Source organism: Lepidochelys olivacea, assembly GCF_965140295.1.
Source record: "Lepidochelys olivacea isolate rLepOli2 genome assembly, chromosome: 7".
Taxonomy (NCBI): Eukaryota; Metazoa; Chordata; order Testudines; family Cheloniidae; genus Lepidochelys; species Lepidochelys olivacea.
In genome coordinates, this window is record NC_140417.1 from 4,865,073 (window position 1) to 4,881,573 (window position 16,501).

The 16,501-nt window shown below is 39.9% G+C and overlaps 1 protein-coding gene across 8 annotated transcripts in view; it reads right to left on the reverse strand.

Moving 5' to 3' along the window:
• The window catches only part of CADPS (calcium dependent secretion activator), a 382,629-nt gene that overhangs the window by 92,328 nt on the left and 273,800 nt on the right, over positions 1 to 16,501 (reverse strand). For 3 of the 8 annotated variants that reach the window (XM_084635494.1, XM_084635495.1, XM_084635490.1), the window contains exons 14-18: positions 15,565 to 15,666; positions 14,743 to 14,806; positions 13,912 to 14,035; positions 11,495 to 11,563; positions 10,614 to 10,631 (exon numbers count right to left, since the gene is read on the reverse strand). In XM_084635494.1, the coding sequence (XP_084491620.1) occupies positions 10,614 to 10,631; positions 11,495 to 11,563; positions 13,912 to 14,035; positions 14,743 to 14,806; positions 15,565 to 15,666 (377 nt within the window). The remainder of the gene's footprint in view (positions 1 to 10,613; positions 10,632 to 11,494; positions 11,564 to 13,911; positions 14,036 to 14,742; positions 14,807 to 15,564; positions 15,667 to 16,501) is intronic. The other 5 variants (XM_084635496.1, XM_084635491.1, XM_084635497.1 and 2 more) reach the window with 3 other exon arrangements.

Below are 16,501 nucleotides of genomic sequence, written 5' to 3' on the forward strand. Positions count from 1 at the left end.
CAAAAGTGTTAATAAGAACAACTGCTCAGAGATGCTGTCTTTAAAGAAAATATTTTGCTTTATCAACTTTGGCAGCCAACAGATGTCAATCTTTTTTTTCCCCTTATTTTAAATATTTCCCTGGGTAAGTTACTATACATCAGAATATTCTGTTGAGATAGCTGGAGCACTGACAGTTAAATGAAACGTATACCATATACTTATCAAACATTTGATACAACATCGTTTAAAGCTCATACATATTCATCGTTATCATGCAAAATGTTATGCAACAACAATGTTATTTTGTGCTGACGTTGATATTTGAAAATGTTGCATATGTCAGACATTGCTAGACAAAAAATGTGGACATTCTGAAATAAATACTGCTATTTCTACGTCTCTAAAAGCCTATATTGTTGTGCTAGATAGTTTAAAAAATCCTTACTGTAGAACTAGCTTCCTAATATTAAACTAAGCTAAAACAACGAAAAAACACTAAACTAGAAGACAGTTGAATAAAAGAAAGGAAAAATGGTTACAGTACTTGGTGTTTGTCTAGGTATGCCTTTGAGCATCTGATTTATTATGTTAGGCTGAGTTTGAGTGGATCGTGATGGCCCAGCCGGTGGCTTAGGCTTAGCTGGACGAGCTGTTTGTCAGTGATGGAGAGAGACACACCAAAAGTAAAGAGACATATGACATCATAAACAGTGACTAAAAGATGTAAACTTTGAAAGAAAAGCAAGCAGAAATGATAAAACAGAAATGGAATAAGCTCCTCATCGTTACTTGAAGTATTACACAATTATAACACCATTTGACGACAAACATTTTAGAAGTCATCAGATTCTATGACATTACAGTGCTTTGCAATCAAGATGCTTAAAATCCAGTGGAATGCTAATTGCATTTCATGTAGCCAAGCGCAAAAAGGAGGAGTTTAGTATGATAATTAAAACTTATAGCTGTGTGTGAGAAATCTGAAATAATATTGCCTGGTTTTTGCACCCTATAATGGTAAGAAAGGTTCTCCTATTGAAGGTGCCCCAATGCCTATTGTGAGGTTTAATATGGAAACAATGAACATAGGAATTAATTGCTTTGCAAAGACCAATTACAGATTTTAGACTTAAACACCATTGTTGGTGAAAGGGAGCTATAACATATTCTTGCATTCTTCATGCAATTTAAACATGGAAAAAAATCTGTCACTTTTAAAAATGTGTGCTTTCTGATTGTTTCCAGCTCATTTAATTATTTTCAACTTGGAATTCTAGTGGCTTTTATATTCTGGGTTGAATCATATATAAAACTTGCCAGCTCTATCAAATATGTTACTTGCTATTCCAAATGTTAGAATACTGCAATCAGGACTTGACCCATCTGTCATATAGTTTACAATATCAGCATAGCAAAAATTCTATGAAAATAGCCTTTCCTTCTGCATACACATAGACAAATCATATATGATGAATATACTGGTGCTATAGTTACTGTTATATTTAATAACACCTTTTAATAGCCCAAGTACTGTACTGTGACTATTTTAATTATTTTGTTTGTAAGGAATCTGGCATATTTATCTGGACATTCTGTTGCCAAAAGTTCTTTCCATTTTGCTTGCATTTTCCAAGGGGGGAGGGAAGGGGTAAATTAGTTTGGCTGCTTCTTTAGACAAAGTGGATTTGTGGTTGTTTTTAATTCTGATAGTGTTATAGAAATTAATAGGGTATAGAAACATCTATCCTGATAAACCATCCATTAAAGAGTAGAAGTTTGAGACACACATGCCCTGCACGCCTTTAAGATGTTAAATGATTTAATGTAGAGCCTCATCTTAAAAATATTAGTTTTTTCTGCTAACAGTTGAAACAAATCTATTCAATCAACTTCAGAAACAACTTGGTCCTCATTTGTCATCTACCAGAAGGGCCCCTTTCTCAGAAATGTTCCTTACACCCCCCACTTAGTGAAAATTATATGCCTTTAGGGAATGATACTACATATTTTCATTCTGATTCAACATTTCAACAGGAAGTCAACTCAGCTACATACTGATGGCCCTTAAGTTCAGCTCACATATTTAAAGAGACTATTTCACAGCAAAACATTACAAAAGGAAGTTTGCATAAGGATCCCAGGATGGGGAGTAAATCTAAAAGATAGCTACTATACCTTGGCTCCCAGATACATCCATTAGCCATGTCATGGTAACACCTCTCTGTACAATTTAATCTGTTTGGTTCCCATAATGTGACTGGCATGTCAGAGAGATAGACAGTTTTTCAGAACAGTACCAAAGCCAGAGGAAAACTGCGTCCAGGAGAAGCAGGCAGTTCAAATCCTGCAGTAATCTAACCCTGCATAAACCTAGATATGTTTCAGCTATTGCACTGCCAGCTGCTGAAATATCTATGGATTGCTCCAGACCTAGATGCCTACAATACCCAGATGAAAAATACATTTTAGGCTTTATTGGCATCTGGATCCTACAGCTGTTGAACAGGCCTGGCGAGTGCAACCTCAATGGTTTTCTATTTTTGTGGAAGCGTCAAAAGCAGAAGAGGAGAAAAGAAAGAAGGCAGTGTATGAAAAGATCGTTAACGCTGCAGGCCTTAGCAAGTGACTATTAAAATATACATGAGACAACTTAAAAGAGACTTTTGTTCCGTGGTTGTCAGCAAATTGTCCCAGTGGGTGTGTGAGAGATTTCTCATTCCACCAAATACACTTCAATCCTACCCAGCATACCACTACTGTAGCCTTCTCATGGGGACAAACGACCATGCCCAATTGTAACACGTGATGGAGAGTGTCATGTATGAAGGCAGGTTCATTATGATGAGGCCAAACAACTCACTGACTCACCAAGCGTTCGATGCTTTCATTTTATTTTATTTTACTTTTCAAGAGCCAAATCCTGGGCTTTTGCTTGAAGTCTGAGTAAACCTGCGTCCGGAGGGCTGGAACCTCATCACAGCAGCCGGGAATGGCTTAGCTGTAATGGTTTCTCTTACCTTTTGGATCAGCAGGAAGAAATCTCATCACTATTTCTATTCTAGACTGAGACTTTTTGTGTTACTTCCATCTTTGCTGGCCCTATGATTGTAATGTAAGGAAATTAAATTTTTTTTTTGGCCCTGATCCAAAAAAAAGCACTTAAGCACATGCTAAACTTAAAGCACACAAGTAGTCCCATGACTTTCAATGCCACTACTTAGGTACTTAAAGTTACACATGAGCTTAAGCGCTTTGCTGGATGTGACTCCCAGATAGTTATACATGTACAATCTTATTTGATTCCTTTAAGTTTTTGGGTTAATATTTAGCACCAGAAATTTGCTAGAAGAACAGCTCTGGATGCTTTAACATTACAATGTTCACTAAATTCAACAGTACAACTGCACATTTTTTTTAGTGTGTCAGATTAAGTTTCACTTTGATTTCCGCCAACACCTTTTCTTCCCCATTGTTTTTTTTTATTCCATTTCAGTATTAATTTGCGTTAACATGAGAAGTATTTTATATTGTTCATTAATGTGTGTCCAACTGACTTACAAACCTGAGTTATTAACGGAAAGGCAGCAGCTAGGTGTTACTCACTCACTATCTGGCAAATTGTTGCCTCCCAGCTATTAGCTGGACAAATAAGAAATTTATAGAACAGCACCAGGGCCTAGTCTGGCTATTGGACTACTTGTAAGAACATGAATTACCTAGGTGAGTAAAGATTGCAGGGTTTGCTCCCAGTATGCTGTATACAGCAACTAGTGTAACACACACATTAAAAAAAAAAGGCACCATTATTTTGGGTACATACTTTCTGTAATATTTCTTGGATGCTATCACTAGAGATGGTACACCCTTCAAAGCAGGGTGATGGATTTGTGTATGTGTAACACTGACAGACCCCTGTCGTCGTCGGGCAGGATTGAACCTGGGACCTCTGGAGCTAAATGCGTGAGCTGCTACTGCATGAGCTAAAAGTCACATGGCCCTTAGCTACGGCTGTAGAGCAGACTCATTAATCTCTCTCTTTAAGTGATCTGAGTGCCACTAGATGGGACAGAACACCTCACCCAGGAGGCATGTGGGTTACGCATGCAACTTCTGAGTATGAGACCCATGAACAGCCATACCGGTAAAACTGTATTGCTTAGCGACTGCAGAAGGGGAGTGAGAATGGCTGAAGGGAATTCATTTAAAGATGCTAATACTTGTTAAAAATCATTGCACAGTATCCCCCCAGCTGTAATTATAAAAAATGGGTTTGGCAAAATGGCTTCTTCTGCGCTTCTCAGCGGTCGGATTTCTCTCAAATGAATGCCTTACACATTTGACTCTGTGAGCGCTGAATTGCGAGACATTCCGGGACTCACATTAGTGGAGACCAATAATGCTTGAGGTCTGCCAGGCTCCCTTGTGATGGTCCCATGCCATTCAGCTCAGGATGGTCTAGCCCTCCTGCCCAACACGATTCACGCAGACTATGAGATCACGCCTATCCGCCTGCCAACACACAGAATACAGTTATCTCTGGTGACATGGCGGGAATACAACGAGCAAGCTCAGGAAGGGGGATATGCAGCCCAGGGTTTAGGGTCAGCACTAGGCCCCAGTGCCCCAAGTCCTATTTTGAGGACTCAGGTGGCACTCAAGTGGTGCTTAGGCCTCACGCTTAGCCTCGTCGGCGCTGGATGGTGCCCCAAAGAAGTGTAGAGTCTGCCAATTACATCTCCTCCCCACTTCCCTAAAAATATAGTTCTGAGCCCACCCTCCCCATACAAAATCAGTTCTGGACTTCCTAATAACATCAGTGACTAAATGATTTGGGGCTTTCCCCCGCCCCACTGATAAATGCATCCTGCCCTAGCCCCAATAGCTCCTGGGCTGTAATTCCTACCCCCACTGCTCTAGAAAATGAGCAGGCAAGCCCCATCCACTCCCTACCCTCTCCCTTCTTGTGGGTCCTTGCACTCCTTTCAACTCCTCACCAGGGCACTAGCCCCTGGCCAATGCCTCTCTGAAATCACAGGCTGGCCCTCCTCATCCCTCCCTCTGCCTCAGTTCTGGGCCCCTGCTGCTCCTGAGAGTCTGGAGGTATCTCAGGGGCTAGAGGCCACCAACCTTCCCCTCACGACCACATCCTAGGGCGCTGCATTGTAGGAGCTAGATGTTTCCAAATACTTGTCCCTTCCACCAACCCACTGTTTGCTGAAGAGCTGGTTAGAAATTTTGTTATCCTTCTCCTCTGAAAATCTTGACTTTTTTGGGGAAAAATATAAAAAACTTAAGTATTTCGAACAAAAATGGAAAGAGTTGGGTTCTGAAATGCCACCAGAGTATATTGTGGGAGTTATAAGTTTGGGTGCATCATGCCCCCATTCTCTTCTATAGGCCAGGCCCATTGTTCAGACTACATTTCACACAATGTTCCACGGTCTCCCCTATTGGTGGGTGAGGAGATGCATCCTGGGAGACAGAGACTGGCTGGGGAGCCCTGCCCACAAGGAGAATGGGGACATGAGGAAATTGGACTACAGATCCCATGGGTCACCATAGCAGAATATCTGATTTGAAGTACTTTGGCTTTGACCGAAACGTGAAGACAGTTCAGTTCTGGGGGCTGTGTGTGCATGGAAAAGAAAACGCTGTGGAAAGCGGACACTTGTCACAAAAAAAAAAAAAGTGTGTAGTTGAAAATCCAGTTTTCCATCGAAAAACAGTTGTATGGAAAACTTTCGGCCAGCTTTGTGCTGCTGGAGAGAAGGGGAGAGGCACAGCATCTGTCACAAGGCTGTTTTGAAGAAGAAAAGGAGATGGGATTCACTTGGTGGGGCTTGGAACCATTGACTCCTCATCGCTAGCCACGACTGCCCTCTGCACAGGGGACAATCCACTGACATTAAACATTGGGGGAAGTCTTTAATGGGATTCCCCTAAGTGACCAGTGAGAGTCTTAAAGAATAAAGAACAGACGCAATAACAGGAAAACGTTGGCGGAGGGGATGAGGTTTCTTCTGTTACACGGAGACTGGGAGTATTTTAAGTAAAAAAAAAAAAATCTTAGGAGTTGGATTATAAATTGGTGTTGGTTTGTGGCTTGGAGATAGGAGGCCTCCAGGAACCAACCTGTTAGTTCAAGGATACAATGCCGCTGTCAAGAATCTTGGCAAAGGCTAATCAGAAGCTGCAGATAAGAGTCACCCATTTATATGTTGTCTCCCATCTTGGGGCGAGAGCCAATGCCCATTAAAGTGGATGGGCAGTCTTTCTATTAACTTTGGATCAAGCTCACTGGGAACTGAAGAAATTTGTATTGACTCAGCTATGAAACAGCTCTGAACAGTAATCCCATGTGCAGATAAACAGGAGCCATGACACCAGAGAGTCCTCCCGGCTTTTTGGAACATAGACTCCTAGAGTAAGCGCAAATGCTATTCCACTCCTGCCCAACAGCAGAAAGCAAAAGAAACACCTGCTCTGGCCATGGGAATGGGGGCTTGATGGGACTGGCAGGAAGTGACGTCCCTTCCCCTCGGGGATCTTGTTGGATTGGGGGAAGGAAGAGCAGGGCTGCCTGTCTTTCTATAAAAAGAACAAGGAGCTGGTGGCACCTTAAAGACTAACAGATTTATTTGGGGAATGCCCAAATAAATCTGTTAGTCTTTAAGGTGCCACCAGACTCCTTGTTGTTTTCGTGGATACAGACTAACACGGCTCCCCCCGATACTTCTCTTTCTATGCTGCTCATTTCTCTTCTTGGCTGCCCTGGGGAGCCTCTTCCCCTCCACCATGATGCCCAGACTGGGCAGTTTAGGTGCTCTGCTGGGGTCACCACTGGCTCCCCCTCTGCCCCACACGGTGGGGCATAAAAAGGGTGCTCCCACCTCTTGGCACCATTTGGACTGGTGCCAATCTTCTCTCAGCCCCATGTGCTTTGAGCTTCAGCTGATCACCAAAAGCGGCAGGAATGGTTTTATGCTGATTTACCATTGCTACTGCTATGGAGGTGAGCCTGCACAGGAGTCTGGTTTGCAGAGACCATTAACAATACGTGTCACCCTTGGACAGGGGTTGGTCTGGGCAGTGGGGGAGTGTGTTTGCATACTGTGGACACAGTGAAGAACCCATTCGTTGGAACCTTGCTTCCTTGGACAAGAGGAGGATCAAGGGGATGGGGTGAGGTTAACAGTAGCCTATTCCCTTTATAGTGCATTGGACCAGGCTGTGCTGTCACATTCATGAAGTTGCGGCTGACCTTTAACTGCATCATTCATGCCCATGTCTCATTCTCCTGCTGCGTCTGCATCAAACACACTTGTTGCCATTTGCTACGGCCACCTGCTCTCCTCCTTTTCTCACCTCCACTGTCCTCCTCAGAAGAACCAAGTACCAAAGACCAAACCCATACAGAATTATACGAGTACTGTGTCCAAAAAAACTGGAGAAGTAAGTTATTGCAAACTATTAATTGCCAAGTAAAACAATCTAAAAACCCTGGCCTGGATTTCCATTTGCAATAAAGCCACTTTTACATCACTCTAGCAGTGTCACATGGTGTTGGTGTAAATGAGAATCGGGCCCTTTAAATCCTCAGCACTTCTTTGATGACTGCCCTGCATTTCACAGTTCCTGTACTTCCGGGATACTAGTCTACAGCAATTCTTTTCTAAAGGAACAATGAATTCTCTATTTCTGTAAATAGCCAGAGGGAAACCCTTCCAGGGTTTCGAACTCCTTAATCTGAGTGTTAGTACTTTTTGTCTTATTAATAATTAACACAGATTATTAATCCTGAATTGTTTTAGCAAATTATTCTCTTTAGAAATAATGTGTGGTTTTAAATAGAACACTAAAGGGAAGAGGAGAGGCTAGGTGCACTTTGGGAAGGAGGCAGGAAATGCATGGGGGTGATGTTTGGGGCAGGGTGTGGGGGTAGGTTTATGCAGCTATTTTCAGTATCTCAATTTTATTCTTGCTCGAGAGAAAGAAACAACATAAACAGAGCAGTAGCATTCACATTTGGCCCCAATTTAGTCAAAATAGGTCAGGGTTCCATAAGGGAAATAGGATTTGGCTCTGTGTGTCCTTCGCTGGGTTCAAGCAACATAAACCTGTGTTTCAGAGTAACAGCCGTGTTAGTCTGTATTCGCAAAAAGAAAAGGAGTACTTGTGGCACCTTAGAGACTAACCAATTTATCTGAGCATAAGCTTTTGTGAGCTACAGCTCACTTCATCGGATGCATACCGTGGAAAATACAAAAGATGTTTTTATACACACAGACCATGAAAAAATGGGTGTTTATCACTACAAAAGGTTTTCTCTCCCTCCACCCCACTCTCCTGCTGGTAATAGCTTATCTAAAGTGATCACTCTCCTTACAATGTGTATGATAATCAAGGTGGGCCATTTCCAGCACAAATCCAGTGTTTAACAAGAACATCTGAGGAACAGTGGGGGAGGGTGGAAGGGAGGAATAAACAAGGGGAAATAGGTTACTTTTTATAATGAATCAACCATTCCCAGTCTCTATTCAAGCCTAAATTAATTGTATCCAATTTGCAAATTAATTCCAATTCAGCAATCTCTCTTTGGAGTCTGTTTCTGAAGTTTTACGGTTGTAATATCGCAACTTTCATGTCTGTAATCCCGTGACCAGGGAGACTGAAGTGTTCTCCGACTGATATATGAATGTTATTATTCCTGACATCTGATTTGTATCCATTTATTCTTTTACGTAGAGACTGTCCAGTTTGACCAATATACAAGGCAAGGGGGCATTGCTGGCACATGATGGCATATATCACATTGGTAGATGTGCAGGTGAACGAGCCTCTGATTGTGTGGCTGAAGTTATTAGGCCCTGTGATGGTGTCCCCTGAATAGATATGTGGGCACAGTTGGCAACGGGCTTTGTTGCAAGGATAGGTTCCTGGGTTAGTGGTTCTGTTGTGTGGTATGTGGTTGCTGGTGAGTATTTGCTTCAGGTTGGGGGGCTGTCTGTAGGCAAGGACTGGCCTGTCTCCCAAGATTTGTGAGAGTGTTGGGTGGAGTGGGGTGGGGGGGGGAGAAAACCTGGATTTGTGCTGGAAATGGCCCACCTTGATTATCATACACATTGTAAGGAGAGTGATCACTTTAGATAAGCTATTACCAATAGAAGAGTGGGGTGGGGTGGGGGGGAAACCTGGATTTGTGCTGGAAATGGCCCACCTTGATTATCATACACATTGTAAGGAGAGTGACCACTTTAGATAAGCTATTACCAGCAGGAGAGTAGGGTGGGGGAGAGAAAACCTTCTGTAGTGATAAACACCCATTTTTTCATGGTCTGTGTGTATAAAAACATCTTCTGTATTTTCCACAGTATGCATCCGATGAAGTGAGCTGTAGCTCACGAAAGCTTATGCTCAAATAAATTGGTTAGTCTCTAAGGTGCCACAAGTCCTCCTTTTCTTTTTATAAACCTGTGTGTTTTAGGTAAATGGGGCCCTCCGAAATGCCCCACCTAATTTCCCTGATATTAACCATGTCATAAGTCTGTGTCGGGTCCTAAAAAGATGATGGCCATTGTTCTTATTTTACTGATACACTGGGATCTGTGCTCAATTAAATCCAATGTAATTATTTGTAATGGGTGCACCTGAAATTATCATACACTACTTTTTTTTTTTTGCTGTTTCTTGCGGACTTATTTAAAGAGAAAATCCATGCTTTGTTTTCTGAACAATTCATTTTTGTTGTTGTTGCTACTAGGGCCTGTTACCAATACCACAAATATAACAAAAAACAAAAAAAGATACTGGGCCAAAGTTACAGAGGGGCCACTCCTAATGCTATTAGTGAAAGAGGCACCCACGGAACCCAGAGCGGAACTTGGCCCAAGATGCTATATTTCTTTTTAAAACCAATTTCTTTCTGGAAACAGGTTTTGAAATCAAGTGTATTTCCACAACACATAAATAATGACTTAGGAAAAATCCCTAACTGTTCAGATCTCAAGAACTTTCAAACTAAGGATCCTGCTGTGTAACAGTAATGAACACATTGGCATGTTGCAACTCCAGAATCACTACTGAGAAGAAGTCCATTTTAATAGTATTTATCTGACCTGCATTCTTGTTTCATTACATGTTACCAACATGTTACGAACAAAAAAGACAAACACAACTTTGATCTATCTGTAGTGTTAGTTACACATTAACAAAGAAACCATTTTCCCCCAATAGGGCATAAAACAGAAGATATGAAAAACAAAAATGAAGATTAGTTTAGTTATAAATGTGCTTATCAGGTGATTTACACTAACGGCCAAATCATCCAAACATTTTTCTGCCAAAAATTTGTTTTTGTTCCTTTGGAAAACAAGAAACTTTCTCTTCAGTATAAATAAACCTCCATATTAGGTTGTACCTTCACTATGAAATACTTCTGCTCTACACTGTATCTTAAGGGAGAAGTAAAAGATAGTATGTATGTTAAGACAGCACAAATTAACTCCTTAAGTATTATTGCAACTCCACCTTCAGTTTATAGGAGTACATATCTTAAGGAGCTATGAAAGGAAAACAAAGATAAATATAACTCAACAGTCCTAGCAATTTATAATACATATACAATTGTTCACCTGCATCCTTTTGATTCTCTATATGAAAGAGAGAGAGCAACAAGGAGAGAAAAGAGAGAAACAAGAACAGATATGCAGGATTAATGAGCAAGTGGACCAAAATGCCCCCCAGTTATGTGTGATATATGACATTTGAAAAGAAAATAAGTTGCCCCGTGACTCCCACCACCACGAAGCATGGTATCACCAAAAAAGACTCCTTTCACAGAGGTGAAAGAAAATGCTGCACAAATAGAAAATTAGTAAACTTAGTGAACTAAGCTCTGAGAACATACAAGAGCTCACCAAGCAACAACTTCATATGTTCCACCCAGAGCTTGGTGTAAAAGAATAAATAAAATCTAGAAAGAGAACAAGTAAAGCATTTCTGCTTGAGAGATAACAGACAGAAGACATGTAAGATCTGATGTACAGAGAAAGGACAGCTTCATATGATCTTATACACAGGATTGTTTAAAGATCTTATACACAGGAAAAGGGATGGCTTTTTCCAAATGTCCTTTATCTGACCTCTAGCTCATTGTTCCCCAGTGTAGCTGCTACCTTTTGATTGTGTACCAGTGACAAAAGCACTTTACAAATTGGGGTTACACAGAAGCAAAGTAAAAATGCATTCAGGTCACAGACATAAAGAATAACTGAAAAAACTTACGGACAATCTGAGTTTATCACAAACAAATGGCTTAATTGTCTAACCTGTTTTAGGCTGATAAAAAGTGACTGGACTTCTCACACTGGGTTTCACAGACAGAAGCAACAGACAAGCCAATGCTAAAAGACTTGAAGCAAGGAAAGTGAGTTGGTTTGGATCTGGATTTTCTTGAAGTAATGAAAACAGAAAGAGTGAAGACAGCATGGAGAGGAGGGTGGTAGGTACTCACGAATGGTTAAATCCATCACTTGAGAGGCCAAGCAGAAGACAGGATGCTCATACATTTCTCTCTTTTTCCCTATAAAAGAGGATTTGGGCATGCAAGAGGCTTAGGTCAGAGGTAAAGAGGTTATAGGTCATAGGTCAGAGGAAAACTTTACATTAGCTTAAAAGGAAAATAGCTGTAGAGTATTTTGGGATACACACAGAATAAAAGAAAAAAAAGGAGATTTAAAATTGGAGATCTACTGGATTAACCATTCAGCATGCCCATGAGTCACAAAAGAGGTTGCGACCATGATTCTAAAGGTTTATTTTGAATTGTTTGCAAGAATATAATGATCAAAACATCATGAATAAAGGGAAATAGAATTCTATTGATTTAAGGCTCCAAGATACTAAGGATTTTAGCCTTCAGTATCTAAGGCTTTTACAGGTATTTCTTCATAAACATAGCCTCAAGCAATGCTGCGACTGGTATTTCCTCAGTGGTTACAAGTATTTCTTAAATGTTTGGCTATTCAAATAGAAGCTTTTTAATGTCAAAATCATATTTGTACAGAGAAATGCATCACATGTAGAAAATTTATTTTTTACAAACTATGTTAGCTTGTTGTGGACTATGCTCATGAGAGAAAACCTGATGCATGCAGCTGGCGGATGTTGGGTTGTTTGAATTAACAATCCCAGCATGCTTTGAAATTGGTGTCACAACCACTTTTATAGAGACAATATAGAAAAGTGGCTGTGGCCAATCACAAATAAGGAAGGAGAGAAGCAGAGGAGAGCAGGTAGTGTGGAATGAAGTATTTCTCGGAAAAGGTAGCTGGAAAAAAAAAAGTTTGTTGCTTCAAAGTATTCCCAGACCTAAAAGTCACAGTGCGAAAAAGAGGGCAGATAATTAACACAACCAAGAAGAATTGAGGCACAAAAGGAAAGTACACACTAACTGTTCTACTTTGGAAGTGAATGCATTTTTACTTACAGATCATAAAGTTTGTTTTTGCATAGATTTATCTGAAAGAAGAGAGCAAATCTTACCAACAGGTTAGTGATATTTACACAGAGACCTAGGGAAGCCAGCATTTGGTAGAAGCATCCATCAAAACAAAAGTTGCTTTTTGATTCTGAGTCCTCCTCCGTCCTCGTCAAGTCTATTTCAACATTGCATTTTACAGAATACACCAATTAACATATCCTGTGAAGTTGAGTACTTCGATAAATTGCCTGATAATACAGTGCTTATTAAACCTTCAATCCTTCTCTATTTTCGTCACTCATTACCAAGTCAAGAGTTGATAAACATCCTTTTAGTGCCCAATTCTTAAGTGTTTCTCACTGGATGCATAACAATGAATTCATTACCACTGGTACACAATTTGCATTGTCAGACAGAAAAAATAGAAAAAGAGAGGACACACCATGTACAGAACCTAGAAAATTTGACATGTAATAACCCATGCCCTCATATAAACAAGGGCTAGGAACAAATCAGATGGTGATTTTTTTTTCTTTCAGTAATGTCTTAGAGGCATATAATGTGAATCTAGCTTTAGTAAAACTTTATATTTCACACACAACAGAAGACCAAAATCCAGAATAAAACAATTCTTTTTGAACATACAGCTTTCAGTTACAAGCACTTGTAAAGTTGTGTAGGAGTTTCGAATTGCTGTATAGCAGCCAACAAGGTAACAATGAAATCTGATTAACATGTGAAGAACTAGCTGATCATCGAGCTCCAACAAAACACATATCCTCCAGCAAGTTTTAAAATGTCTTTTTGATGGCTACATGTGTCTCTGGTCACCAGTTATTATTCCCCCATAACTTAAAAGGTCAATGATATCAGCTATGCTGGATTTAGAGTGACAAGAAAGAAATCTGATGCAAGAATGGGATCAACTGATGACTTCCACTATTCACAAAGCAAAAGCAGTGAAACACATCCCAGAAAAAGACATTTTAAGTTGGCTACAAACAATTAAGCAGAGATAAAACATTTCTTAGCTTCTTATATTTTGGTTGTTCTCTGAACTCCACTGTCACAAGCAATTAGCAGCATTATCCTTTTCAGCTACAAACATGACATCCCACGTACTTCTAATTTTTTTTAAAACAAAGACACGAGTACGATTGTTGTACAACTGGCCAAACGCACTAGTGCTCAGAAGAAGCCATGATTCTGTTAACCATTTCATCTTTTTCCTAGAAAAAGAAATATTTCGCTAACCTCTGCTCTTAATTCTTAAAAAACAAACAAAACAAACACCACAAATACATTTCCCAGCCAATTCCATATTCCCTTTGACTTCAGTTTTATTGTCAAGCAAATAAATAGTTAATTCATTGTTTTAAATAACCGCTAGCGGTAGTTTCCACATAGAAACACAGTAACATTTTAACACCATAAAGTAATTGCCTTACCTTCAATTTTGGCATACTCTGATAGTCTAGTATAGTTGACTAAAGCAGCTTGCTCCAAGCATTTACGGATGACTGTTTTTACCTCCTCTTGAGGGACAGGAGTAACTATGTCTTTCATCAGAACCTGGACATAAGAAAAACTGATTTGATGTGGCACCAAACACACACACCATTGATCTTTTTTTGTTTGTTCGACAAACATATGAGTACCCAACACTAACCCAGTGTGGCTATTTTACTCTATGTGGCTCACCTCTAGTGGCCAGCCTACATAGTAAAGTTTAAAAGACCGAGTGCACTTGATTCTTTTGATCAAGCAGTAGAAACTCACACCTTTAGATCCAGAAGCCGTAGGTTCAGACCCCACCGAACCAAAGCTGCCACTGCGGCATTACTACAGGTACCCTTTCTGCAAGCACCTACTTTACTCAGCGACATGAAGCTTTTTAGAACTGTTATTTCTTCAGACAAGTTTCCAACAATTAAATTTAAAGGGTCTGATTCATCACCCCATTACACCAGTTTTATGCCAGCATAATTCCATTGAATCCGTGTTCCTTAATTTGCATCATCTTGGGACACAAAACTGGTTTAACTGGCTAGAGAATTAGGCCCATAATTCACAATATTTAGAATTTTCTGTACACTGCATTACAGGGTGTAATCCCCCTCCAAAATCTACTCATGCCCGTGAACGAACGGATGCTGTAATGTGATCTAATTCAATTTGTGTGTATATCCATGCATAAATATAATTGCCATGTAAACTCTACTATATGATTGAATAAGAACATAGGAATTTTAACCTGCCTTTGTTATTGTGATGCTTACCCTTTCCAGTAGGGATAGAGTAGCTTTCAAAGCACCTTCAGGTCGGCCAAATGGAAAGCAGTACCTAGCAAAAAACCCAATTTTAAAGATTAACTCAAATGCACATGGGCAAATATACCAATAGGCTTAAGAGTGATCTGATAAGAAAGACTGGGTGGCGGGGCGAGAGCTTTGTTCTTGCTTCCCTGAATTAGGCCCCTACCCTTCAAGTGGTGTCATGAGGGCCCAAGAGTCTGGATCAAGGCCTGAAAGAGTAATTTTGATTAGGTACCTCAGTGGGATTGTTAGGAAATCTCAGAAATACTCTCCATGATGTGCTCCAGAGCCTGGAGGATATATCCCTATGCTTCAATCACAGGGAAAACCAAATGGTGATATCCATTATTCCCAAAATTAAACCATCCATGAAAAAAACCCTGCCTTTCTTTGTACTAGGAAGAGATGGGAGTAGATAGCAGAATGCAGTAAGCAGGAGGGGATGGGAAAGAGGAAGAAATAAGATCACAGGGTCTTTAATTATTTGCTTAGAATTATTTGTCAAATATGAGTCCTCTTCTTGTTGCTGTGCCTATGTGGGCAAGCTGAGTTGAAATACCTTTAAAAGGTTAAGCCTTCTGTTTATCAGCTATGAACATATTCATGTCTTCTGCAGCTGCAAGTTTTGGCACCCTAATGTACCAAGTTATTTTACTCTGTGCATATTACTTATGCAGAATTATAATAAGCTGCAACCTTTGAAATCTAAAAGACTCATCTTTTATGGGATGGAGTCTTGAGGAAATGCATCCTCTCTCACTTTAAACCAAGAGCCTCTGCCTTTACCTAAAATGGGTGATCTGATTCTCCAGAAGCAAGCGGAGCCGCTCCTTGATTTCTTCAAAACGTTCTTTCTCTTCTACAGTTACAGTTCCTATTCCATCAGGCCTGAAGGAAAAATGCCATGAATGACTCAAGCTTCACCTCATGACCCTGGTAAGTCATCTGTACAGCAAACAAGATATTGCAATTTTTGGAAATGCATGTCATCAACTCTTAGATCCAGGATACACTGCATATGCCATGCAAAGAAGCACTAATGGGTAAAGCAGCATGACTGTTTAGAAAGCATATCTCAGAATAAAATATACTCATTTTAAAATTACGATATGCATGTTTTTAAAGAGTGAAATCACTATATTTTTGTTTACTGCAGAAAAACCTGGAAAAATGTAGTTCTCTCTAAAAATACACACACATATATGTGTGTATATATATACACAGACAAATATATAAATACTACAATGGGAATTTTCATTAAGTAAGGACTGCGTATAAGTCCTGTCTGGCTCAATATGTTATTCATTTCTACAGAAATAATCATATTCACATTTATCAAATTTAAAATATGGTTCACAGCATGAAAGTATAATCATGATAAACTCACATACAAATAGAATATAAAAATACAGCACTCATTCATGTCCACTGAATCACGTTATAACATTTTATCATGTAAAAGGAAGGAGCACAAACAGAAATATATGCTCTAAGATCAATATACATTTTGCATTTTCAAAAATAATGTCCTTTTACAGGAATTTAAGAATTTCGTTAAAAGTAACACATTCCATCAAAGCAGTGCTTCAATGAAAATTTGTTACACTTTTATTATTTCAGTAATGCACAGGACTGCATTATGAATAAGGCAGCCACAAGTAGCGACTTTGGGGTATTTTCCATCTTTCACAGAGCACAGTGCGCAAGCAATCATCTCTTCCAT